At 37.0% G+C, this 25,596-nt stretch overlaps 1 protein-coding gene across 7 annotated transcripts in view; it reads left to right on the top strand.

Annotated features, from left to right (window-relative positions):
- LAMA2 (laminin subunit alpha 2) overlaps positions 1-25,596 on the top strand; it is a 342,287-nt gene that overhangs the window by 120,750 nt on the left and 195,941 nt on the right. For all 7 annotated transcript variants that reach the window (XM_085055980.1, XM_085055978.1, XM_085055977.1 and 4 more), the window contains exons 5-12: positions 3,128-3,307; positions 5,417-5,506; positions 7,678-7,795; positions 9,482-9,660; positions 11,351-11,450; positions 19,866-20,026; positions 23,584-23,724; positions 25,166-25,339. In XM_085055980.1, the coding sequence (XP_084912106.1) occupies positions 3,128-3,307; positions 5,417-5,506; positions 7,678-7,795; positions 9,482-9,660; positions 11,351-11,450; positions 19,866-20,026; positions 23,584-23,724; positions 25,166-25,339 (1,143 nt within the window). The remainder of the gene's footprint in view (positions 1-3,127; positions 3,308-5,416; positions 5,507-7,677; positions 7,796-9,481; positions 9,661-11,350; positions 11,451-19,865; positions 20,027-23,583; positions 23,725-25,165; positions 25,340-25,596) is intronic.

The following is a 25,596-nucleotide window of genomic DNA, read 5'->3' as shown; positions in this document are numbered from 1 at the left end:
TTGATAGAACTATCTGGTTTGAATTTTCTAGTCTCAGTGACATTTTGGTGTGCATACTTGAGCAGGTGCAACATTTCACGCAGGACATGGCTACATTTCAGTAATTATGATAAATTAATTGTAGTTTTAAAATGAAATTGTGAAACATTTAAACAGAAAGCTTAAAAAATATAAATGGAAGTCATCATCTCTACTAGACTAGCCTTGCTAAATAGATAAATTCTGGCAGATTGATCATTTTAAACAGTGGGTCTATTCTAAAATGGATGCCTCTTGTTTTATTTTGTTAATTTACATTTTGGTTCTGTAAAACTATCATTCCAAGGAGGTGTTTTTTCCCCCATCAGTGTCTGAAGATTAAATTTGTTGTTTTTAAAATAACCAAAAAGTATGACTGCTGTTTGTCACCTGTGTCATTTGTGGTCAAGCTGTGTCTGTGGTTAATAGTTTTAACTCTCTGTGGGCACTTGCTTCTTCTGATACATGGAATTTCACTTGCATCTTTCTCCCCCACACCCAAAATCCTTATTTTTGTCTTTTTGAAGAGGTAGGCAGATTGCCATGCTGCTAATCGCCACAATGCTGTTGTACTATCAGGTTGAGCAGGGAACTGTTTTAGATTTATTTCTTCTTTATCTCTGGAATATGAAAGTTCAGTGTTTAGTATTCTATTGCTTTAAATCATAACCCATCTATGTTTGCTGGCTGCATAAAAGAAATCTCTTGGATCCTGTTTTAAAGGAAGGCAGTGATTGTGTGAAAAAATACTCACAAGAAATATGTTTCCTTGCTCACAAGTAAATATTATGCAAAAAGTCTTTAGGCATGTGTTTTTACTAAATTTTCCCTTCTTTTGGAAAGATCTATCAATTTCCACTTGACTTATTGCCACCATCTTCAGGTTCCTTTTGAAGATTACTCTCCACACATGTTCTCTTTCTTTTCACTGGGGACTTGAGCAGTTCTCTGGTCATGTAGTTTTGTCCTATTTGTAGCCAGACATTTCTCATTCACAACCTCCTCCTTGCTTCCTCTGGGGTTTTTATTATAATCTTTTGTTTGCACCATGTCTTTTTCATAGCATTTTATTGTTTGTTTCCAGCCAACTGTGTCCTTTAGTTACTTGTAGTCAGGAGCAAAACTGAGTCAGAGCTCAGTGATTGTATTGTTATGATCTGAGAAGGAGCTAGCTATATCACCTGTTCATGGAGATAACATGGCAGAAACCTAGAGATGCTGATTTATACACAGGCAAGATAAAATTGATGGCTGCTGCTGGCAGGGTGGTTCCCAGTGATTTGGTGTACCTGTAGATACAGTGAAGCAGAATACTGGTCGTGATGAGGTTTAGGGTTTCTCTCTTGGTAGTAAAAATCACACTATCACAGAATACTTAGGGATGGAAGGGTCCTCTGAAGATCATCTAGTCCAAACCCCCCTGCCAAGGCACAGTCACCTAGAGCAGGTGAGACAGGAATGCATCCAAGTGGGTTTTAAATGTCTCCAGAGAGGGAGGACCTCCCCAAGCAGCCCACTCCAGCGCTCTGTCAGTGTCAAGATGTTCTTCCTCTATATTGAGGTGAAACTTGTGTTTAGAGACATTGCTCCTCATCTTGTTGCTGGACACTGCTGGAAAGAGTCTGGCTCCATTCTCTTGACACCCGCCTTTGAGATAAGTTAGTTGACAGTGTAACATAGCCAGTGCAAGAGAGCAGTTGTTCAGTAAGTCTATCCAGCACCTCCAAAAACTCCAGGAAACAAGAGCTACTGCTTTCCTGGGAGCAGTAGATTTACAGTCTCTTTCCTCAGTGTGAGGTAACCACTGCTGAGTGAACGCCAGCTGGTGTTTGGAGTGCAGCTGTTTGCCTAAAACAGCAGTAATATGACCATGTTCAATGACGGAAAATGGCTGTGTGGCCTGACCTCTCACTCAGAGCACTGAGGTATGAGGTAACACATGTTCATTTTAAAGAGTAAGTAATTCTCTTATTTGTTCTAATGGTTTGCACATTTGGCTTAGCATCTGAACATTCTTTCAGTGTACCAGTCTGTAATAAAAATGCCCCAATTAAAATTTAACACTTGAGAATACAGGAAAATTAATGGTTTCTTTCCTCTCTCTCTCTAGGTGCTCATTAACAGTATTTTGCTATACCTGACGTGCTTCTTCTTGTAGGCCTTTTCCAAGAACAGTTCTGTAGCAGCCTGCCTGCTTTATTTAGTTGATTTACAGCTAGTGTGTGCCATGATCAGCTACAAAGACAGGCGGGGAAGGTCTCTTAGTTTTGTTGCTTTGCCCTTGATCCTGCAGTTGGGATCAGAGAGTCTCTTTATGAAGGAGCCACAGAACACACTTGAAGATTACTAGACTTTAGGATAGGACAGGTAGAGAAAGGGGGAGGTAATCTTTACAGAAACTATGGTCTAGGCAGAGAGGGGTAATGTCTTTGGAAAAACAAATTCTAAACAAAGTTCTCAGAAGTGATAAAGACTTTCCTTAGGGACCAGGCAAAAACAGTTGCAACCCAGGAAATTGTTTCACCTTGCTGAGAACAAGATTCAAAGGAGAGGATGTATTGTGTAAAGAGACAGTGGGAAAGGAGAGGTGCTTATGAATGCTGATTTTGTCTCATCTAGCTATTGGGTTTTCAGTATTTCAAAAGTTACCTTATCCTGTCTTTCAAATATACCTAGTTCAAAAGCCTTTTGATGATGTTCACTCTAAGAGGTGCAAACTGACCCCTGTTGAATTCTGAATCCCATTCCACATATGTATTCCCTTAACTCAAAATTTCTGAGGCCATTGGTTATATGATTACCTATTTTCAGACTAGGAGAGGAGAAATAAATTGCCTGCAGCATGGACACCCGTACGGCCTGGGTACACATATGCAGTTTGTGCTGGAGTCTTTTTGTAGCTGATAACTTTCCTTTGCTCAAAATGTTTTTATTATAAAGACCCTTCATAGCGGAGGTCCTTGGACACATGGGATATTTTGGGGGGAATCTACTTTCTGAGGAAGTACATTTACAAATGCCTTCACACAATGGCTGTAATGATATTTGTTAGCCTAATTATGACAACATTGGTGTAATCTAATTCCTTACTGCTTTAATAATTCTTCAGATTCACACTTCTCTAATTAATGGACGACCTAGTGCTGATGATCCATCACATGAATTACTGGAGTTCACCTCTGCTCGCTTTATTCGTCTGAGATTCCAGAGGATACGAACACTAAATGCTGATTTAATGATGTTTGCACACAAAGATCCAGCTGAAATTGATCCCATTGTTACAAGGAGGGTAAGTTCTGGCAAGACAGGAGAAAGGCATGTGTAGAAGTTCTCTTACATTTGTAAATGCTGCACCTGCCTTTGTTTGCCATAGGAAATTCTGGGAGATGATGATGACCTATTGTCATCTTTTAAAATCCTGGTGTTGGAGAATTCTCTCTTCACTCTATTTTGGTATCTTCTCTAGAGCAGAATTAACAGTTTTACCTTTTCTACTTAATGGTGTTATTAACATAAACACACAGCTTCTTTGGCTGCAGACATTTGGATGTAAGTATTTGGCAAGTGTTGGCTGTTAGTGTCTCTTGCCTCTTCTGCTACTCAGTCGTTTGCTGCCTTTAACATGCCTTGAACTCAGTCCCTTCAAGTAGAATTTCTAATTGTACTATAAGTAGTAGTATGGCCTGAATGCAATACTTTTAGCATATTTTCATATGGTTGAGGGTAGCAGTAAACATTTTGTGTTTTGCTTTAGCTTAAAAGAAAGGATACAGCATTTAAACTCACACCATACTCCACTCCACTGTGCCTTGTGTGTGCACACCCCTGTCTCTTCTTTCTGCAAGCTTTGTTTCCTTTCTAAGCCATAGCTCTCTGTTGTCCTGCTGATCAAATGCTGTGTGTTATTCTTGTCTTCCTCTGATTTTTATACTAAGCATTCTCAGAAACTGGTTTGGGGGATATATATATTTTTCCATGGCCTTTTTTTGTTTCTACTCACTTCCTCTTCCTGTTGGTCATCATATTTTTGTTTTGGAAAGTTTAATTTACAGGTTTGGGGCTATAATAAGTCCTGTTATGAAGGGGACCATATTGTTATTCTTGGCTTTAATTAATGTAATTTGTCAGTGGTGGATAAGTGCTAAGAAAATTTGCTTCTTCTGTTCCCCATTTCTGGTTTCCCTTTCCATGCCTAAGTACAGAGTGCTGGCTATTTCTGAAAGTTTGGAACAAGCCATTTTGTTTTGAGTTACAAAGCCAGAAACCCTTCCAGTTGAGTACAGTTATTGCAGCCTCACTAGTCATGAATACTGTGTATTTCTGTAAAAGTGTACATTTAATAATCTGCTTCTAAGTGAATAGAAATACAAAGTTGAATTCACACTTAAAAAATCACTGTATACTTGTGAAAACTGAATGCAGGACGATACACTGATTTCTCAAACCAACAAAGAACAGTAACTTCTGTGTGGCATCTCTCCACGAGGCTGTCCTCAAAGGATCAAGGAGCAACTGAAACTTCCCATCCTTGTCAGGAAAAAAGGGTAGCCACAAATTATACATTTTCTTTGTGTTGGAAGGTTACCTATGAGTGATAAGAGTTCTCATTTTGTTTGATATATTTACTGATGATCTGATAAAGATATTGAACATGGTAATAGCAAAATTTGCAAACAGCATATTTTTTGTTTGATTAGCCCGTTGTTAGCATGTTGCAGAACCCTTGCTGAAACAGAAGAAAATGGATGAGATTCACTTTTCACAGATGTTGTAATATTAAGATTATGAATATCTTTCAATCCTTCTTTCTGTTTAGGGCTCTTAATCCTCACCAAAGGAAAAAGAGAAATGGTCAAATGGCAGAAAAACAGGTGAAAAGTACTTAAATATCAGTAATAAAGACTACTCCATGATCATTCACAAGGCCAATAGTGAAAAACAGTTCTTTCCATAGTGCAGTGAATGCCCAAGTTAGACTGAGCTAAGGTGAACAAAGGTGTTTCATAGGTTTTTTTTATAGCTTTTCTCTTCTTGCCATCATCATGCCTTTTCCTTTTCATATTTTCTGAAGAGAATAAATTCTATAGCATTTGACTTTTCATTATCCAGCGTGCATATAGCCTTTTCGTATTCTCGTGTTTCTGTATGCTGTGTATAAATTGACATAGCTTTTGTGACTTCAAACAAATGGAACTGTGCCAATTTACACCCTTTCTTTCACTCAGCCTGAATCTGTTGATCGAGACATGGCTTGGATTACACTGTCTGCTATATTTGTAATAGATCAAAAAAGAAATAAAACAGGACCTGACAGTTTTGTCACCAGAAATGAATTCTGCAGTTTGGCACCTGCATTTTAGAATCCACTTAGCAATTCAATTTCTGTTTTGTCTTACAGTATTACTATTCTATAAAAGACATCTCTGTTGGAGGCATGTGTATATGTTCAGGCCATGCGAAGGCTTGTCCACTGGATCCAATGACCAATGTATGTATTCTTTTTTAATTTTTTTTTTTGAATGTGCCTTATTTATAGGGTGGAACATGAGCAAAAAAACCCCTTATATTGATATTCTTCAGAGTTCTGTGAATTTGTATCTGTTCTTCACCTAGAACAGTCAGAAGCAGTGCCGGGATGAAACAGTGCTAGCAACCAGAATAATAAACATTCATACAGTGTCAGCAGAGGCTTTACTGAAATGAAAGAATAGGTTTCAGATAATTCATATTCAAAGTTTCCTAGAAAAAATAGAAATATGGGTTACACTATGTAGCTGTAGAAATGAGCACCAACAGTCAGTTTTTCTTTTCCTTCTTGATATTAATCAAGGTGTTCCCTAAATGATTGTCAAATATTTAATTGATACTTCCAAACAAATGATGGCTGTAAAATGGTGTATTGACTATGAAGGAAATATTAATTGAATGATCAGTTAAGCTAATCTAGAAAATCATGAGCTGTTTATAATATCCTCCAACTTTTAATTATTTTTGCACGTAACCAGCACAATAAAAATATAACAAATATAATTGATAAAGAAATGTAATTTGTTACTGACTGCCCAACTCTATGTCCCCATTGTCACAAATATGGAATTTCCCATCTACTAATATTACAAGCCACTGTCTGGGATCTCTTCAAGTACTCTTCACTTAAGTAGGAGGTTTATAGGATTTAACTGAAAATCTTGTTTGTATGTGACATTGAGCTATTATGTAGGAAATCATTTAAAGAAATGATGAAATGTTACAGAGAATGCATTTAGAGTTCTAAGTAATTTCTATGGATCCTTATAAAAATTGAGCAAACTCCTTGGTTTAACCCTTCTGAGAATTTTCTGTAATGATATGTACAGCAAGTGTTGAACTATTGTTTCTGATGGCCTTAGTGATCAAACTGCAGCATTGTCTCAGTGCCATCTGTTAGAATTGGGTCTGCCTTGGAAAATAAGTGCTGGTACTGTGATTAATGCATACTTCAGATAATTTGGCTACTAGATAAAATAAAGTCATTTTGACAAGTGTGGTGTCCTGTTTTGCAGGATGTCAGATATATATTTGTTGTCTGACCAGTATAAAAAAAAGCATAAGTGAAACAGTTCAAGCCTGAAGAGATTTGGAGGCTTAGCTCTCTAGGGATATTCTTTAGACTGAGCCATGCCAAAATAGGCCTATAAACATTATGACTGTACTTGCTCACAGAAAGAATCTTTCCCTTAGCATCACAAAGAACAAACTTAGAGGAATTTACTGCATGCTTTTCTGAAGCAGTCCTTAACTTAGCCTTGTTTCGCAAAACTTATGCTTTGTTCTGTGAGCCATAGAGTTTCTCTAGCTTGCTGCTTTGACCTTGTATGGCCTCACAAGGACCACAGAAAATCCCCTTCACTAAATAACTATGGGGAAGGCAATTTCTCATTTCTCCAAACTGCAGTTTCTTTTACCTTTTTCAAGCTACTTCTGTGGCTCAGGGAGTTTGGGTGTTCCTTAGAGCAATATTTTCATGCTGGGTCTGAGGTGGTCTTGTGCAGAACTGTAAAGTGATGGAAAGGCTGGACTTGTGCTCATCTATTATTACTTTTAACATTCCTGCTATCCCTCCCATAGAATTAGTTACACAGGTGGAAGGTTACATGATAAGTTGACTTATCCAGTAAAAAAATAATTCCAAAGTATAAAAAAGGCAATTTATATTGGATTGGCCAACAGAATTTATTTCATTTTGCAGCAGCGGAATTGCTGCATCTAAGGGAAGGGTGAAGAATGGCTCACTCCTTCTGGGGTCAGATCAATTTTCCTGCATCCGAGGGTGACCAGTACTTTGGCTTATTTGTTTTATTAGGAATTTTCCCATCCTCCTTTCTTTATCCAGTTGAAATTAAATTCTCCTGCATTAATAGATTCTCCTTAGATTATCTGGCCAACTATCTTCCTTTGCTTCATGACTGTTTTCTTCAAATATAGCTATAGAAGTTGTTTAACTTCTTAACACTCGGTGAATGCAGGGTACATAAATGAATAGAAATGAATAAACAAAGGAATTACAGAGTAGAGCCATTCATAATGTTTTCATAATTTGAACTGGAATGCATATTATGTACATGGACAGATTCTTCAAATCATCACATTGTGTAAATATTTGTTTTTCTTTTAAATTAGAAATCCGTCTGTCAGTGTGAGCACAACACATGTGGAGAGACATGTGATCAGTGTTGTCCTGGTTTCCATCAAAAGCCTTGGCATGCTGGCACTTTACTGCAGAGGCATGAATGTGAACGTAAGTTGAAAGCAGTACAGAAGAGAAAATTTATTGCAACTGCTACTGAAAAATGAAATTGGGTCCTACATGATTTTACAGTTAATTTGGTTTCTAACCACATTTGTTTATGAACAACATTTGATGTGATGTTATTCACTTAATTAGACTGACTCAAAGGACATAGCAGAAGAATTACATGTAGAATTGTTGTTTTATTGAAGTCAGAATATTTCATTGTAAGGTAGTAATATTTGGGGAATACTATATTAAAAAAAAGTCTAGTGGTGTAGTTTTTATAATCATGATGGTTTTGTTTTGATAACAGGGCTATATCCTGGTAGGTAAAAAAAAAATTACAGATTTTTTATTATATTGAACTTTGCCAGCATGATTTTTGTATAAATGGCACTTTTAAATGTTATGATGTTCATCCTTCCTGAAAAAAAATATTTTTATGTGATCGAAATACAAGTTGTCTGGGTTTTTTTTTTAACATAAAATGCAATGTCTCTAGTTTTCCAACATGGAATGAAATCATACCTTGAAATATCAACTTCCCACAGTGTGGGAATTTAATTTTCAGATTTATTGTAGTAAGGGTAGTTGTAATTGAACTTTAACATCTTACTTCCAGAGGTCACATACCACTTGTATTTCTGAACATAATAAAATCTTAAGTTCCATTACAGTAAGTGTTTATTCATCTGTACAATTCAGTTATAATTTTACAGTGAGTGATTAAAAATAAATAAAAAGGAGCAGATAGGCCCATATTAAAAGTAACCATTGCTTATTTGTGTCCTGTAGATTTTGGTCACCGAGGTCTTTGTTTTAGTTGGGACTGTGTCTGCACAGGGAATGCATTATGGAATGAAATCAGGGTATATTTAATTTCAGTTTTAATTTTTGAGACATGTGCCCTGTTCAACTTTCAGTGAATTGTTGTACTGTCATGGTGGAAACAGTTCCCTGGGATCTGGTTCAGATGTAAGGAGAATGCCTCCCCACACTGTTGACGAGTGAATTTGAATTTCTCTTTATGGTGAAATGAATGTTTTAATACCACAGAGAAAGGAACAGTGAGCTACCTCCTTTTCACTTAAACAGATTATTAGATTATCTTTCCTGCATTTGGAGCTGAAGTCTAGAGATCAGATATAAATATCAAAAGAAGATTTAAGACTGGGAATCCCTTTGTTCTGCCCCAGTTCTTATATGCATATGTGCAAGTCAGATGTTTTTAGGATGTCTTTCAGCTTTTATTTGAGTTATTTTAGTTTACTCATGCCATTCTGCTGGTTTCCTTACAGCTCCTCTTGTATTTTAACTTAGATGGCCCTTTCATGAACCATATGTGTGTGCAACCACTAAAAGGTTTCTAGGATGTCAATTTAAACAGACAGAAAAATCAAACAAACTAAAACAAACCAGGAACATCATAATTAGACTGCATCTGTCAACTTCCGTACTCCCCAACACAAAATATTGAGGGCAAAAATACAGCAGAGAGAATTTTGGGCTGTGTTTGTAACAGGACCATATTGCCTTTCACAAATGAAGCAGTAAATAAATATTTGGATGTGCTTTTGGTTACAATGTAAACAGGACTAATGATAAAATGTTGGATGACTCTTTTTAATACCTCAGTAACAGTGGGGCATCTCCAGTGGGAAAGCATTTCCTAACACTTTCCTTCTCTTTTAGCATGCAACTGTCATGGGAAGACTGAGGAGTGTTACTACGATCCTGATGTGGCAGAGAGAAATCAGAGTTTGAATATCCATGGAGAGTACATTGGGGGTGGAGTGTGTGTGAATTGCACAGGCTACACCAGTGGCATAAACTGCGAGACCTGCCTGGACGGCTACTTCAGGCCAAAAGGGGTAAGCACCTGCTCTCCTGTCCCTTCTCCTCGAAGCTTGGGGTTCAAACCTTCACCTCAGCAGGGGAACTTACATTATTAAAAAGAGTTTGGATTGCCATTTTGTGAAGGTTAACTTCTAAATCTGACAGTGCAGCCGTTGCTTTTCACAGCTGGAAATGTATAAAGTTAACGCTTAGAGAAATGGGAAAGTGAATTGTGTTGATATGAAGGAATGTACTTGAGGTCAGGGCCTCCAGCTAGTATTTCAATTTAATTTAAAGGAGGATGTGTTCCTGTAAACAGAACTTTTGCCTCAGTAATGAATTTCAAGTTTTGTTATCAAAGTTCAAAGAAATAGTGCTGTATTTGGTATTGATGAAAGACAGACTGTAATTTTTATTTTTTAAATGCAATGTAGAATTAATAACCACTGAAATTCTACAGTGTTTCATGAATGTCTTTAAATTTCAATGCAGTGGAAATTGCTTTTTGTATTTCATCATATAAGACCATATTTTCATCTAAGTGGAAGCTGTCAAAAGATGAATCTTATATTAGAATGTATTGTTACTGTGGGTTGCTCCTGTGCTTTAGACAGCTACACTATTAGTGTGTGCGTAAGTTGCTTATATTTCATCTGTGTATTTTCAGATGGGTAAATGATGGCCTTTAGTCTGATTGGTGTTCAATCCGCAAACATAGAAAAAACATCAGCAAATAGTAGTTATTAAGTTTTCCCTGATAGACTGGATTTAGCCGTAGAACTTGAGAAAAGGACTACTGCGAATTGATTTCTTCAGCAGCAGGGCACTCACTTGATTTTTTCCTCTGAATCAAGTTACCATGCAACTGAAAGAGATTTAATATGTGTGTGTGTGTGTGTGTGTGCGTGTCTATAGTGTGTCTCTAGTATGTGTGTGTACCTAGTTCATGCAGAATTTGTAATTTATATTCCTAGTGTGATATTAGACTAAGGTTTAAGTGTGGTTGAGGTAACGTTTGTAGAACAAAAGGAAGTTGTTACATTGTTTAATGTTCACTTCACTTACCTTTTTACTCACTTACTGAATAACTAACTTTAGTTAGTTTTTTGAATTATGTTGACAAGAACAACTGATCTACTTGTCAATACTACTTTAGGTAGTAAATGCTTAAAATCTACTTCATTACATTTATTGATTTTAATTTTATATGGTTCTTTTACAATCTCTACACCTGTTTTGTTATTTTTTTAGTTGAAAACATATTTGTATCTAAGTTGCTTATATGTTTCTAAATAAAAATCCAAAATGTAACTTTAATAGAATCACAGAACCTAGAATCATTTGTGTAGGAAAGGACCTCTAAGACTGAGTCCAACCCTTAACCTAACTCTGCCAAGTCCACCACTAAACAATGTCCTTAAGTGCCACATCTACACATCTGTTAAATGCCTCCAGGGATGGTGATTCCTCCACTTTTTGTGGCAGTTCATTCCAATGCTTGACTACACTTTCTGTGAAGACATTTTTCCTAATATCCAATCTCTGATGCAATTTGAAGTCTTTTCTTCTTGTCTGCATGGTAAGACTACATAAGTTTATCAGCTATCTTATTTTTGTTTAAGTGTGAGCCACCTACACACCCTTCTCTCCTACTTTTTATTTAAGATGCAAATAAAAGTTTTCAAGTATTGAAGGTAAGGTTTTTTTCTTCTAACATCTTTATAGGTATTGCCAGACAACCCAGATCCATGCCAGCCATGTTCCTGTGATCCAAATGGGTCTTTAAATGATACTTGTGTCAAGGATGAGAAACATACAGAAGGAGGTAAGATCCCTCAAATGTAGTGATGTTAAAGATGAAGTTCAGCAATGGTCAAAGAAAAGCTGAATGACATTTTTGGTATCTTTAGAAAGAAAAACCTAAAAAATTTGGTTTTGGTTTGTTGTTGCTTTTTTGGCGGGTTTTTTTTTTTAGGTTTTTTTCTTTTAATTTCACTCATGCAAATAGTTATCCAGCTGCATTTTTTTTTTTAAACTCATATTCCCAATTTGCTGAGGCTTCTTTCGATTCATGGCTGGGAAATTTGGGTATGTTAGGAAGAATATTCCCAGTGGAAAATATTGAAGAATTTTGGTGTCAAGGAGCTTTCTTCTTTTACCACAGAGATTAAGACTCATGCATCAATGATGTTTTAATATCTTTTCCTATCTAAGCATATTTCCATTTGAAATCTAGAAAAAGAATTCTTCTTGAAAGGTATTTATTTGCTTTCTGTATTATTCATGTAGGATTGCAAGATGCTTACCATAGCCCTGTAAAGCTGTCTTCACATAGACAATAAACTGTTCATTGGGCTTTGGAAACAATGAATTGACGTATTTTTTCGTTCTTTCATTGTAAAACTTATGAAAATACTGTAGGAAGATAATACAACTCAAGGTCGGTTCTTAAGAGATATTTAAATGGAGCTAATTGCAATCTATTGATGAGATGTAGCAATCCTTTAAAACAAAGATCAATAGAACATAAAAGCAACACGGCAGAGATGCAAAGACAGGGCACACAGGTGTAAAATCTGCTGTAATAACCATATTTGTATCAGCTCAATAAAGTGATACTAATTTACTGTCCAGTGGTATCTCTGGTGGGTTTATTTTGGCAGGCTACAGCTGCTCACCCAGCCACTCTTTCACTACCCTTCTCAGCAGGAAAGGTGCAGAACAAAAGACGAAGCAGCTCATGGGCTGAAGTAAAGACCAGGAAACTGCTTGCCAATTATCATCCCGAGCAAAACAGACTTTACTTGGGGAAAATTAATTTAACTTATTGCTCATTTAAATTGATTCGGGTAGTGATAAGCAAAGACAAAAATTAAAAATATACCTCTTCCCCCAGCTTCTTATTTTTTTCCCCCAGACTCAACCCCACTTCTTCATTCCAGACTCCTCTTCTGCCACCTCCCCCACTATCACAAGTGATGCAGGGTGATGGAGAGCAGGGATAATAATAGTGGTCTTAACAGTTCCTCTCTGACACTCCTTCCTCCTCACACTTTTCCCCTGGTCCAGTGTGGGTGCTTCCAAAGGGCCTACATCCTTCATGAAAAATTTTCTCTGCCTGGGATTTTCCATGGGATGTAGTTCCTTCAAGAAATATCCAACTTTTCCTTCAGGGGCTGCAGTGTGGATATCTGCTCCAGCTGGGTTTTCTCTAGGGGCTGTATGGGTAAATCTGATCTGGCACCTGGAGCTTCTCCTCCCACTCCTTCCCCTTCTCCATTCTCTGATCTGGCTGGCTGAGGGGCTTAGCTCTGTGGCCTACTGGAGATGGCTGTGCCTGGCACAGAGCAGCCCTGTCCTTTTCCTCAGGGAGGCTGCCCTGCAGCCCCCTCCCCACTGCCAGCACCTGGCCATGGATACCCAGTGCAGTGTATCGCCTGTAGTGATGTGAGAGACAGTCTGAGCAGAAAAGAGGATGAATCCCAAGGCTGGCAAAATCACAGCAAGATTCTGCAATGCCTATACCAAACCTGTGGGTGAGATTAAACAGGTTACAGATGACAGACAATGCAACAAAGGAACCTCTCAGAATGTCATTTTGAGATGGGGAATGATTAATTCAAAAAAATGTGATGTCCCACTTGCATGTTACACAGTGGCTCGGTCTCTCATTCCTGTCACTTTTGCAGCTTTCTTTTCACACCTTTTTTGCTGGCCCCTGGTGTGGGTCATCCTCCTGGGGCCTGGCAGCTGATCAGCACTTAACAGGCTGACAGCTCCTCTCTCACAAGAAGAGGAAAGCAAAAAGATAGAGACATTTTTCCATCTTGTTTGATTGTCAGTAATGGTGTCCTTAGGAGCTCTCACAATGTCTTATGCCTCTAAGCATTCAACAGATCTAAACCATCTCATAGTTGCTTTCTAAATCTGCTTACACTTTCTGAATCTGACAAGGTGGTACCGTGCTTTGACACCTTCCTATGACTCCTTCTGCCTTTTTAGTGCTCTGATCTTCTTTCTAGCCAATTCTTCTCTTGCATCTTTTCTGAAGCTCTCTAGGAAGAGAATTAAACTCCTGTTTGAATCATTAAAAAGCATATTCCCTTTTAGAATACGTGTCTTTATAGAAAATCAAGAAACATGTCATGCTAACATCTTGAAGATTACATCTCCAGAATTGGAATATCTTTTTCTATTTTACCTCCTTTTACTTTTAGTGCAAGTAGCCAGTCCTGCATATCTGGCCCCAGGCATTCAAAGAAGCTTCCTGTCTTCAGTTTCTTCAGCCCCAAGAACCAAAGACCTCTCTTGTTCTCTTCATAAAATGAAAACTCTCATCTCTTCTGTCTTGGCTGTAACCAGCTTCTCCTCATCTTCCTGAAACTTAAGTCATAGTGCTGCAATTGATTAGAGGTCTGCTTTTGAGCATGTTGGAGTATTCTTGATCTCTGGTGAATCAGCTGTTTGTAACACACTAAGTAATTTTTTTCTTTTATTCCTTTTCAAACCCATTGATGTCTTCTGTTCCCGGTTTATTCACTGTAGAGCTTATTCTTTGTGTTTAAAATATTTATTCTCATGTTTGACAGGCATAATTGTTGTTTAGGTAAATGCCATCATAGGTGGAATTCCCTCCCCAAAGTCGTCCATGCTTTTGTTCTTGGGACCAGTTGTCTGTGTTCTGCCCAGTCTTGGAAGTCTGGTGAGAAGTGGACACTTTACACTGTCTAGACAGTGGCCAGAGGACAATTTTGATATCTGTCTTACTATTTATCTATTTTAGGACCACAACAACAAAAATAAGCCAGCTCTACATATATCTGGGCATCATAGCCATTTTGCATACAATGGTCTTGTTCTGTGCTCTTTGTCCTTACTGTTTATTTGCCTTTTTTTTAGTTCTTATACTAAATAAGGCTCCAACACATTGGGAAAACTGTTTACTTCTTGCACATTATGTTTGTTTATAGTTCTTGAACCAGTCTTATATTTGTGACTGTAATGCCTTATTCACCAAGAAAAGGCACAATAATGCCTGTTGAAAGGAAACGCCTTTCTAATACTTATTTTAAGAAAATATCTGTATGATAACATAGGAGGTTGTTTTAGAATCAAGAGTGAGTCTGCTATAATTTTTAGCATAAAACTATCCTGAAAGCAGATAACTTCATCCTTTTTTTCCCCTCTCACATTTGTATTTGGTGCACTGATACAATTCTTTTTACTGTGTACTGCTCACCCTGGGCAGCAGTTGGATTTGAAGCACTGGTGAGTGTTCATAAAGGAAAAGCTGGAAAGCATGGTCTGTCTGAAGGAATCTATCTATTCACCAGTGAACCAGAATGAACACTCTGGGTGGGTTGAAATGCATCTCCAGAGTTGCTGGCTGGTTGTTTGAGGATTAATTGTTTGCTTGGTGTAGGATGGGAATATGCTTTTAAAATATGTGCTATGTAAATGCTTTGAGAAAGTAGAAGATATTAAACTGAAACGGAAATATGATAGTAAGGAATATCACTGGGGATATAGAGTGACTGTGAACAGTTCTCAAGTAAAATTAAGCTGGAGGCTGTACAGTCTGTGTTCTTGAGTACAGTAGGTAAGCAGCAATTAAAATGTGAAATTGTAGCAAATACTATAATAACTTGTGCATTGATGAAATGCATCAAGAGGATTTAAATGACTGCATCCTGTAGTCATAATCAGGTTTTGCTAGATAAGAGGAGGACATAGAGAAGCCACTTTATAATATAGCATTCATTGTTTCAGGAAAGAAAGAAGTGTTGTTGTATATTAGCCATATTAAGTATTTGTGATTTCCATTTTGATCAGCACAGTATAACTTTATCCTCCTGTGCCTCAGTCAATATTCTAAAATCAAACGTTATGATGATTATTCTAGCTTGTTTGAATCTTCAAGAATGCTTTTTAAATGTTCTTTTATAGCAATCCTATATCATATGTTTGTGAGCAATATAAAAAAGAGAAGCTTAGGATCAATCATAGGGTGATAAAATAAAGTGATGACAAAGCCTCTAGGTTTTGTAACTGAAAGGCAGTAATTTTAACACTGAACTTTTCCACCTGTGTTCAATTCATCCTAATAGTAGCTAAACTTGACCATTGCTGATATTGCAGTTTTCCATACAGAAGTGTAGATCCAGCCATTTAGAACTACTCTGTATTCCAGTATTTAGGGCTTTCTCAGTGAATCAGTACTGTTGTTTCAATCTCTAAAGGCTAGATTTTAACAAATAGCCATTTTACTTGGCTTTTAAGCACCTGCAAGAACTGGGAGGTTTGGAACCTGGCAGAGTTTAGTGGCTCAGTCTTAAGGACATGCTGCCTTTTTACCCCTTTTGCTTCTTTATGTACAATATAATCCCAATGACAGATGTTTATTTTTGCTGAACAACTTCCTCAGACATTTTAGGTTGAGTAAGATCCAGACATCTCAATCTTTATACAGGCTTTGGAGTGGTTTGCTTAGCAAGCGTTCCCACTGACTTTCATGAAATAATTTTTGAAATATATACACTCTTGAACAGGAGTGAAAATGACAAGAGGCCAGTCTAGGATCGCAGGTTTTTTACGGGTCTGGTGCATGCTTTTCAATGCATTTATTTTTGTGCAGTTTTGAAAGACTGCTGGGCTAGTAAAAACTAACTGGTAAAACTCATATTTCAAAATGACTCATCCTCTAGAATGCACTTTCAAAGCTTCTCTTTGCTGAAAGACCGGACAGAAACTGATAATATTCAGGGAGAAAACAAGGAATAACAGCTTAATCAAATAAAGCCCCATTCAAACAAGACCTATGAAGTCATCGACCAAAAGCCAAAGATGTCCTTCTTCTGAAATAGCAATTAATTATAACAAAAACAAGAGACAGACCTGAAGCATGTGCCCTAAATTGGAATGTGGTTAGCCTGTTGACATAATATACATTACATATGCACTACAGCAGCCTCATCAAAAATTACCAGTGGGACACAGAGGAATTTACACACTGTGTAACACAGGGAGAGCTGAGATCTCACAAGAGCTGTAAATGAAAGAAGGTGTGGAGCCAAATTAAGTACACAGACTAACTGTATCAAAAAGCACGAGAGCTGGAAGGATATATGACAGGTAGCAGTCTCCTGCCTTCCTCTCTCTTGCCAAGTGGTGTGCTGAGGTTATCCGTACCTGTGTATGCTGTATAAGAATGAGGCTGGGCTGGTAACAGTAGAGTTTTCAATATGGTCTCTTTTCCTTAACTGCATAGAAAGGAAGAGGAGGAGAAGGGATGGTTCTTGTTGGGGAACTAAAAATAAAGGGACAGAGTGGGCAATGGAGGAGAGACTGTAGATTTGAATGAATATTTGGGAGTTCCATACTGAGACATTTAATTGAATTTGAGCTTGCTGAGACTTGATTTGTGAGGTATGAGTTCCTGAAGCTTTCAAATGAGATGGGTTCACTTCTAGAGTAGACTTGCCTATGTCTTTTACTGCTGAACCCTGGAGTATAGCTGAGTATTTTCATCTGGAAGGAACAAAAGTTTCTCTGTTCCAGATTGTCCAGTTAGGATGCATTGACCCAGATTACAAGAGATTGTGGCCTGCTGTGCTGTGGGGCCTTGATGGTAGCTGTTTGAGAGGAGAGTAACTCAGAAATTTGAGAATCAGCTGAGCCAAAGGCATCAAAACCCATGGAGCACATCACTTTGAGACAGTAAGTAACAGAAATTTCATGCACTGAAATTCTGTATATAATTAGGATAGATCAAGAAGGTGACAGTCATTATGATGTGCTACAGGAGATCAAAGAGGCTGCAAGGTTAGAGTAGACAGATTGAATTTCACCTCTGTATAGATTAACAGATAATATAATTTAAAACTCCTGTAGGTGGCTGCTTCTTCAAATAGCTAGTTAGAGAAGCTATAAAAAGGAGAAGCACCTCTGGATTTATGCATGAGGGACTGTTTTAAAACTCTCCTCCTGAAGGGCAGTCAAATTCAACATTCTTGTAGGAATGAGAAAGCCTCCCTGAAAAACAACTTAATCAAAACAGGGAAACCTATAAAAGGAAAATAAAAATGAACAATCCAGGATTGCTAATGGCAAGCTTAGGGTTTATAGACTACATGTCAGACATTCAGAGAAGATGCATTTCTCTGGTTCAGAATTATTCAAGCAATGCAATTAAGCTAAAAAAAAAAAAAAGATACATCTATTTAAACAATAAAAAGAAACTCACTGAAAATCAGAAGTTATTTCCAACTGAGGATAATAGAAAAGAATATAAACTGTTACAGATTCCAGAAAGTCATACTCTTAATAATAAATACACATATTTTAAGGAATAATTTGCTGAATACTTAGATTCTGCTAAGAAGTACTTACTCAGATAAATCAGAATCAAACGGAGTGCTAAAGATTCAAATACAGTGGGAGTTAAATATGGGTTAGATGTAATCAAGTTATAAATGGACATCTCAAGAAAGAAAGGGACACAGCAGAAAAGCTATATTAGTTCTTTTTAATAGTGAATAGAATAGCTCAGGGAATTTCCCACCTGGGAGTCTTTTTTCATGGGGACAATTCAGAAGAACAGCCTCAAACAGAAGTTTCAGGTTTAAGGCAAGCTGATAAATGCAGAATAAAAAATTGTCAGGCACATAGCATATTTATCCATGGCTTAAGGAAGAGTTGAATAGTTGAAAATTGAGTAACTTGAGGCATTAAATATAGCTTATAGTATTTTTTAAAACAGACATGAATATTAAATAGACTCTTAATCCAAATGAAAGACAGAGGGTACCAGGAAACTAGAATCAGAAGATCTGGTTTCTGTTCCAAGCAAATCACTAGAACTACAATAAATAATTTTTATCATTTCTGAAATGTGGCAAAAATGGGCAAAACTCAAGACCAGGGATTTTATGTAAAGGACAGTCTGCCTTATGAATCTGTTTGAAAGATTAAATGAATGTGTGAACAAAGGCTCATTTGATTAATATTGTATTTTGATTTTCAAAAGGTTTTGACAAGATCTTTTACCAAAATCCACAAAAGAAAGTGTAATAGAATAAGGAGAAAAGGTTCTTTCATGGCTTTAGTACTTGGTTAAAAGAATAAATGGACCATTTTCACAGTGATGATCAATATGAACTGTTGAAAATATTCATATTTAACCTGGAGAAGGGATGAGTAGGCAGGTGACAAAGTTAGCAAGTACAAAATCTTTCAGCATAGAAAAATGAAAGAACTGCAAAATGTTCAGAAGGATCTCAAGATAGTTAGCGGCTGGGTAATAAAATAAATGATGAATTTTTGTAGCGATTATGAAGGAAAAGTAGAACACTGAGAAAAGAAGTTCTACTTGTGCAGTGATTACAGTGATTCCTGGATTAGGCACTACTAGTTGTGAAACAGCTCTTGAAATTACCTCAGACTGTGCCTCAGGTCTGTCAACTCTGTTCTGTCTCAGCAGTAGTCAAAAACATGAACAGGGCATTAGGAAATATCACTGTTTTTTAAAAAAACAACTGAAAAAATCATCAGAAAAACCAATCAAACCAGTCTACACTATGCATTCCCTTCTTAAATAATTTATTAGAACTGGAAACAGTGCAGAGAAGGACAACAGAGGTTTTTGGCTACACCAAGCAGTTTTTGTGTAGAGATATTGATAGGAGTTTGTGGCAAATGAAATCAAAATGTCATGGAGGATATGATGGAGGTATACTGAAATCACAGATGACACAGATAGAGTGAGTGGTTGCTTGCTCTTTTCTGTGATATGACAATTAGATGGCAATAAACAGAGATTTAACACACATCAGTGTTTTCTTTCACACTCTACAAGGCTAAATGTGGAACTCCCTGCTAGGGAGCCATATGGATTTGGAAAGTAAAAGCATGTTAAAAAACCTTTAGATGAATTAATGGAGAGAAGGTTTTCAGGGACTGCTAGATGCAAGGAAGTAGGGATATGTTTCCATTTTCAAGATTTCTAATATACAGATTTCTGGAAACTCAGAATTCAAATCACTGTGTACTTGCCCTATTCTTACATTGTTCATTCTAGCCTGTCCCTCAGATGACTCTGAGTTAAATAGGTGCTGGTGTGAGCAGCAGTAAACACCCCTTTGTTAACCTACCAAAGGTGTTGCTTTGAGCACTCTTAACGCACATATTTGACAATAATAATGACAAATTAAATCTATTGCATTTTTTCTCCCTCTTCCCCTAGATATGTTGCCTGGTTTCTGTCACTGCAAGACTGGCTATGCAGGAGAAAGCTGCAATCGATGTGCCTTGGGTTACACAGGATATCCTGAGTGCCTGCCCTGCAACTGCTCCCTTGAGGGCAGTGAAAATGATGACCCCTGCATAGGTCCCTGCATCTGCAAGGTATGGCTGTCAAATTCTTCTGAGCCATAGAAAGATACCAATGATACTGAAAGATTGCAGTTAATGCTCCTTTATCATACAACATTATTCCACTCTTCTACCTAGCTGTGTTATTATCTATGTTAGCCACTTCTCACAGAACACTTCTTGGTCCTATAAAATCTTAGATTGTCTTGTGTCATCTCAGAACTCACTGCAATCAACATATTTACCAAGGAGCCTGCAGCCAGTTGTACAAGTCCTTAGAAATCTGTTTTGAAGGGATACTTATGAAGACTGTGAATCATTTTTTTCAAACTCTATCCTTGTCTACTCAGAAACTATATATTTACAGTATTGTGGATTCTAAAACTAACCTGTTAGTTTGACTTCGAAAAGAGAAAATGAAGTGAACTGATGATCTATTAAAAAAAGAAAGTTGCCTTTTTGTAGTAGTTATTAAGGATATATGGCATTCTTTCCTGCTTTGGGAGGGCTCTTTAGAAATCACTTACAGGTTTAAAAAATCAAAATCTATCCTTTCTTTAGGATGTATTTCTTAATTTCTAGGAAGAAAATTTAAGACAGTTTTCCAAAGTGTGCCACTGTGTACCTCCATCAAAATATATCTCAATATTATATTGAAACAAAAAACATTTTAAGGCACTTGCTTCCATCTATAAAATACCTAGCTATCAGAAACCTTTAGAAATGGTTGTGCTTCCTAAATCACAATCTAGTAAGTGACCATGAATATGCCCAAAGGACAGTTTACTGTACTGTGTATCAATTTTTCTGCACTGTACTTGTGGGAATTTCCTTCCAAAATTTAATTAACAGAAGTAGTCGCAAATGAGAATTTCAAAACGCTTACATGACATCCTTAAATACAGAAATGTACAAAAAGCGCTTCAGTCTCATGCTGTGGACACATAAAGCTCTGGTTTGACAGTGGAATAGCACTGAAATCAACTCAGAGAATTAACCTTACCCTCACTTTATGTACCGTGCTCTCTGTCAGAAATAAAATCATCCATATCATATTTTTAATTACTTAGCCATCAAGTCTAGAAGACCATAAAAGGGTGCTTTTGCTATGTTCTGGCTTGAAATGGAGCTTTGATGAAGGTGTATTATGCTAAATACCAGATAACTACTGCTTAATGATTCTTATGATATTATTTGCATAAAGCCAAACTGACCTGTTAGTGCAATCAGACCAAAATGAACAAAAAAGGAATAGAAATAATTGTTCCTATCCCAGAGAGTTCTCATTATGTGCACTGTTCCCTCAGTGTTCATCTTTTGTCTTCTTTGTGGTCCTCCAATCCCTTTTAACGTGTTTGTGGGAGAAAAATGGTACCTTTTGTAGATAGCTGAGATATGGATACAAACACATTTATTTTCACAAGCAATCTTCCAATTCAAATCAAAGCAGAATATGGTCAAAGGGACACTGAAATCATCAGATTAGTTATGCTCCATATGAAGAAGAAAGTGGGATGTCTCGTTAATAGCAGGTCTGAGGAAAAATGCTTCCCTTCTTTTAATCACATCTTTCAATTATCTATGATGGGCTGTAAATTTGCTAAAGATAGTTTTCTTGTAAGGAAATTGCTGAAAAGCTGTTCTAACTGTAAGCAGCAATATGCAACTAAGTGGGCATTGGATTGTTATCCTTACCACATTAACTAGAGTAAACTGAAATACAAAAGGGGGGCAACTATAAATGCCTGTTTTTGCTGATTATTGCAACTTTTTGAAGGTATGTGGTCAAAGTCTCATCTTTGAATAGTTTAATACTGGACTGAAAAAATTGAGAAACACATGGGGCTGCAGAAACATTATTTTATTTGCTGAAGGATAGGTTAGATCTCCTTTTCAACTCTTGAGTTTTATTTATCTATTCTGTACTGAATTTGCTTCCTATTCAATAGAATTCTACAGGTTTTACTCACAGATGACGTTTGTGACTGCAGAGTGGGCAACTTTGCATTTAAACACATACTTTTGCTTTGCAGCTCTCTTTTTATTTTCCCCTTCCCACTCTGCACTCATTAAGCACATCAACACAGTGTGAAACTTTTGGGACCAGTGTTCATAATTCTAGTTTCTTAAATAATGAGTGAGAGTTTTGCTGTGTGCAGATTTTGCCCACATTATTTTTTACATGAAGCATGAGTAACCAGTTGATTTTGACATACCTGTGGCAGTAACATGCATTGATTAATCCTGACATTTCTGGTGCAAGTGTAAAAATGCCAATCTTGAGATTAATGAGATGTTGAAGTTAAATGTAATTGACTGATAACCTTGAGTTGTATTAAAGATATTTGTGGTTTGTTTACTAGTCTGTATGATGTTATTGAAGGGGAGCATAGATAGAGCACAGAAGTAGAGACAGAGCAAAGATATTTTGCTACTCATTTTGTTACTGTATAATTAGTGGTGAAAACCATATAACATTTTCGTTGTATCTCCCTTTTTTGCCTGTCCTTGCCCCTTCCCACGCACTGTCTCTATTTTCTCATTTGTGTGTGCCATCCTTTCTCCCCATACCACCACCCGCTTTGTCCTGCTTTTTCCATCTTTGCTACATCTTAACCAGGAGGCTATCAAATGGCTTTCAGTGAATTTACTTTAGATCTGTGTATTTTGAGCTATCCTAGACTACACAGCGTAGGCAGGCTTTTTATAATGTGTTCATTCTGTGCTGATGTAGAGCCAACGGTTCGGGCCTGTGTGCATACCACAGAGTGCTGTCTCCAGGGTTAAAGAGACTGTGCATAATACTTCTGAAAGGAGAAGAATTTTCTGAGCTATGTTGGGCAAAATACTGGATTACTAAGCCAGCACCATATTGTGAGCCTCCTGCAACACACTCTTTGTAGAAAACCCAGCTTTAATTTTGCCTATAGGACAAATTGATTTATAGTGTAAGATAGTAGGATTTAATGCAAAACATAAGCTTTCTATGAAAAATATAATTACCAAATACTAAGTTTAGAATAGCTCATGTATATTTAGTGCCTGTCTTTCTGCAGTGGAGGAGTTTGCAAATGTGGCTGCATGACTGGCAAACACAGGTAGTTATGGAAAGTAGTGCAGCCCTTTTAGCACTTGTATTTATCCTGAATTCGGCTATTAATTGTAGACCTCTGAAAAACTGATACTCTGAGTGGTTAGTATGACTACTGCTCTGTACCTATAGTTTGCATCAGTTGGATATGTATGCATTTTATCAGCCCTACCTAAATACTGAAGTTGTTTATGTTGTAACATTATGCCATACTTCCTTCCCCTCTGAAACTCTCAAGTGTAAAGGATATAGATTAGATTATTCCTTGAAATAAAGTATGCCCATTTATAGAGAAGAAAAATGACAACTCTTTTTATTTCCTGTTTTTTATATGCATCCACATAGTACCTTTTATTGTGTAAAGGGTTTGCTACTAACATTTGCAAATAAGAAAGTCTTTTCTATTAATGTCTTTAGAATCCTCTTGAAGAGCAGAAAGCCAGAGATCTCTAATTCTCATCTATGACAACTGAAGTAATACTCTAATGTGCCTTTTCAGGAACATGTTGAAGGAGAAAACTGTGATCATTGCAAACCAGGTTTCTTCAATCTTCAGCAAAATAATCCCGAAGGCTGTGAGGAATGTTTCTGCTCTGGGAAAACAAACATCTGCACACACTCTCACTTTACTTACAGAAGTGTAAGAAAAATCATACCATACTACTACATGTCGTTGCTTTTGTGTTTTTGTGTGTTGTCACTGACCATTGTCAGCAGGTTCCTGCTTATTAGAAAATCGTGCATGTTCTTTATGCCCCACATGATTTCATGTTCCTTGTGGGTCACTTCCAACTGGAGCTATTATTCTATTACTCTAGGTTCTACAATTCTATAATATTTTTCATTTTTCCAAAAGAAAACACTTTTAAGCTTTATCTTGCTTCTTCGTGAGAAGGTTCTGAAATGCTGTGAGAACAGTGAAAAGCACAAAAGAACCTATAACAATAAAAAATAAAGCCATATGCATAAACACAGTCCTGGACTGTGCATACATAACCACTCCTGAGTTAAATGCGCCATATCCATAGGGCAACCTCTTTTCCAGGTAATTATTAAATTTTTAGACTTGAAATAATTAAGAATTTCAAAACACTGAATGTACAACACACAGCTTAAGTAAAAAAAAGAAATGCCTTGCAGGGGGAATTTTGAATGCATTTCTTTTGTATGCTGCATTCCTAGGAAAGGATGTGAGAGGGAGATGAACCTACTATTCTTACTTGTACTGTAGAAAAATGTCTTTAGCCTGCAAATATACTCTAAACTGTAAATTAGTTCTCAAAGCTCAGACACTGATTCCACTGAAATGGATGTATGCTCCATATTCATGCCTGTTGATCGAATTTGGAAAATGTGTTCCAGGTCTACTAGCTCCTGATTTTGGCCATATTGTTATGCTGGAAGTCTGCAAATAATATCATATATGTTTAGTGTTCTTATTTACATGCCAGCAACTGGGAAATTTTCCATTCCATGGCTGAGCTCATTTATTGTTCTGTTTGAGTCCAGGCTCCAGAAGCCATCCTTGTATGAATAGCGTGCTCTTCTCTGATGATTTATTTCTAGTTATGGGATTTCAGAAATTGAAGTTCTGGTGCTTTCCATCACCAAAAAAGTATAAAAGTATAAAAAGTAAATTTGAACTTGTAAGTTGTAAAGTTTTAGAATTGAAAATTATTATAAATTATCCTGCCTACAGCAATCAGAAAATGTATATCCATTTGTCAGCTCATCTTCTGTACAGTGTGTGAGTGATATTATTTACTGAGAAGTTGCATAATATTTATATATATTCTTGCACATATGTTTGTATGATAGAATTTCTTTCTTGCTCTGGACCATGAAGCACAGAATGCAAATACTTGCAGTTACTTCAAATTCTGAAGTTATAACTCCCAGTCACATATAATAATAAATGTTTGCTGTTTCTGCTTTGTGTTTTCCTTAGTTCCTGCACTGCTATTAAACCTAATCAGTTTTTTAAAAAATGGACGAATGAGCATGACTTCTGAAATGATTGATGTCCTGATTCTTATTGTAATGTGGGGTTTATTTATTTATTTATTTTCCTATCATTGTAGATAGAAGACATGAATGGTTGGTATCTGAGTGACTTACCAGGTCTCATCACAGTTATCCCCACACAAAAGAGATTTGATGGGCATCAGCAGCTTAGCGTCAGCAACGTGGTTGTGCAAAAAGTGTTGCCACAGATTTACTATTGGAGTGCACCGGGTTCTTACTTGGGCAACAAAGTAAGTGCAGCTGGTACCTGCCTAAATGCTAATTTGATTTATTGAGAAAAAAGGTAAGGCTTTGAAGGGGGGTGGAACCTGGGGAGGATTAATTTGGGTAGCTATTTGACCAGCAAAATTGCAAGCAGAAAGGAATCACCTGTGTGGAGTATCCTTTTGAGGCAAAGAGTTAGGTAGAGAAAATTAACTAAGTATCTTTAACCTAGGGCACTCTTTGGTCTCCTGCTGTCAGGTGTTGGAGAAGTTCAGATAGTTCT

This window comes from Lichenostomus cassidix, chromosome 3 (genome assembly GCF_008360975.1).
Source record: "Lichenostomus cassidix isolate B80296 chromosome 3, HeHo_3.0, whole genome shotgun sequence".
In the NCBI taxonomy this organism is placed as follows: Eukaryota; Metazoa; Chordata; class Aves; order Passeriformes; family Meliphagidae; genus Lichenostomus; species Lichenostomus cassidix.
This window is presented reverse-complemented; position numbering and strand designations above follow the sequence as displayed.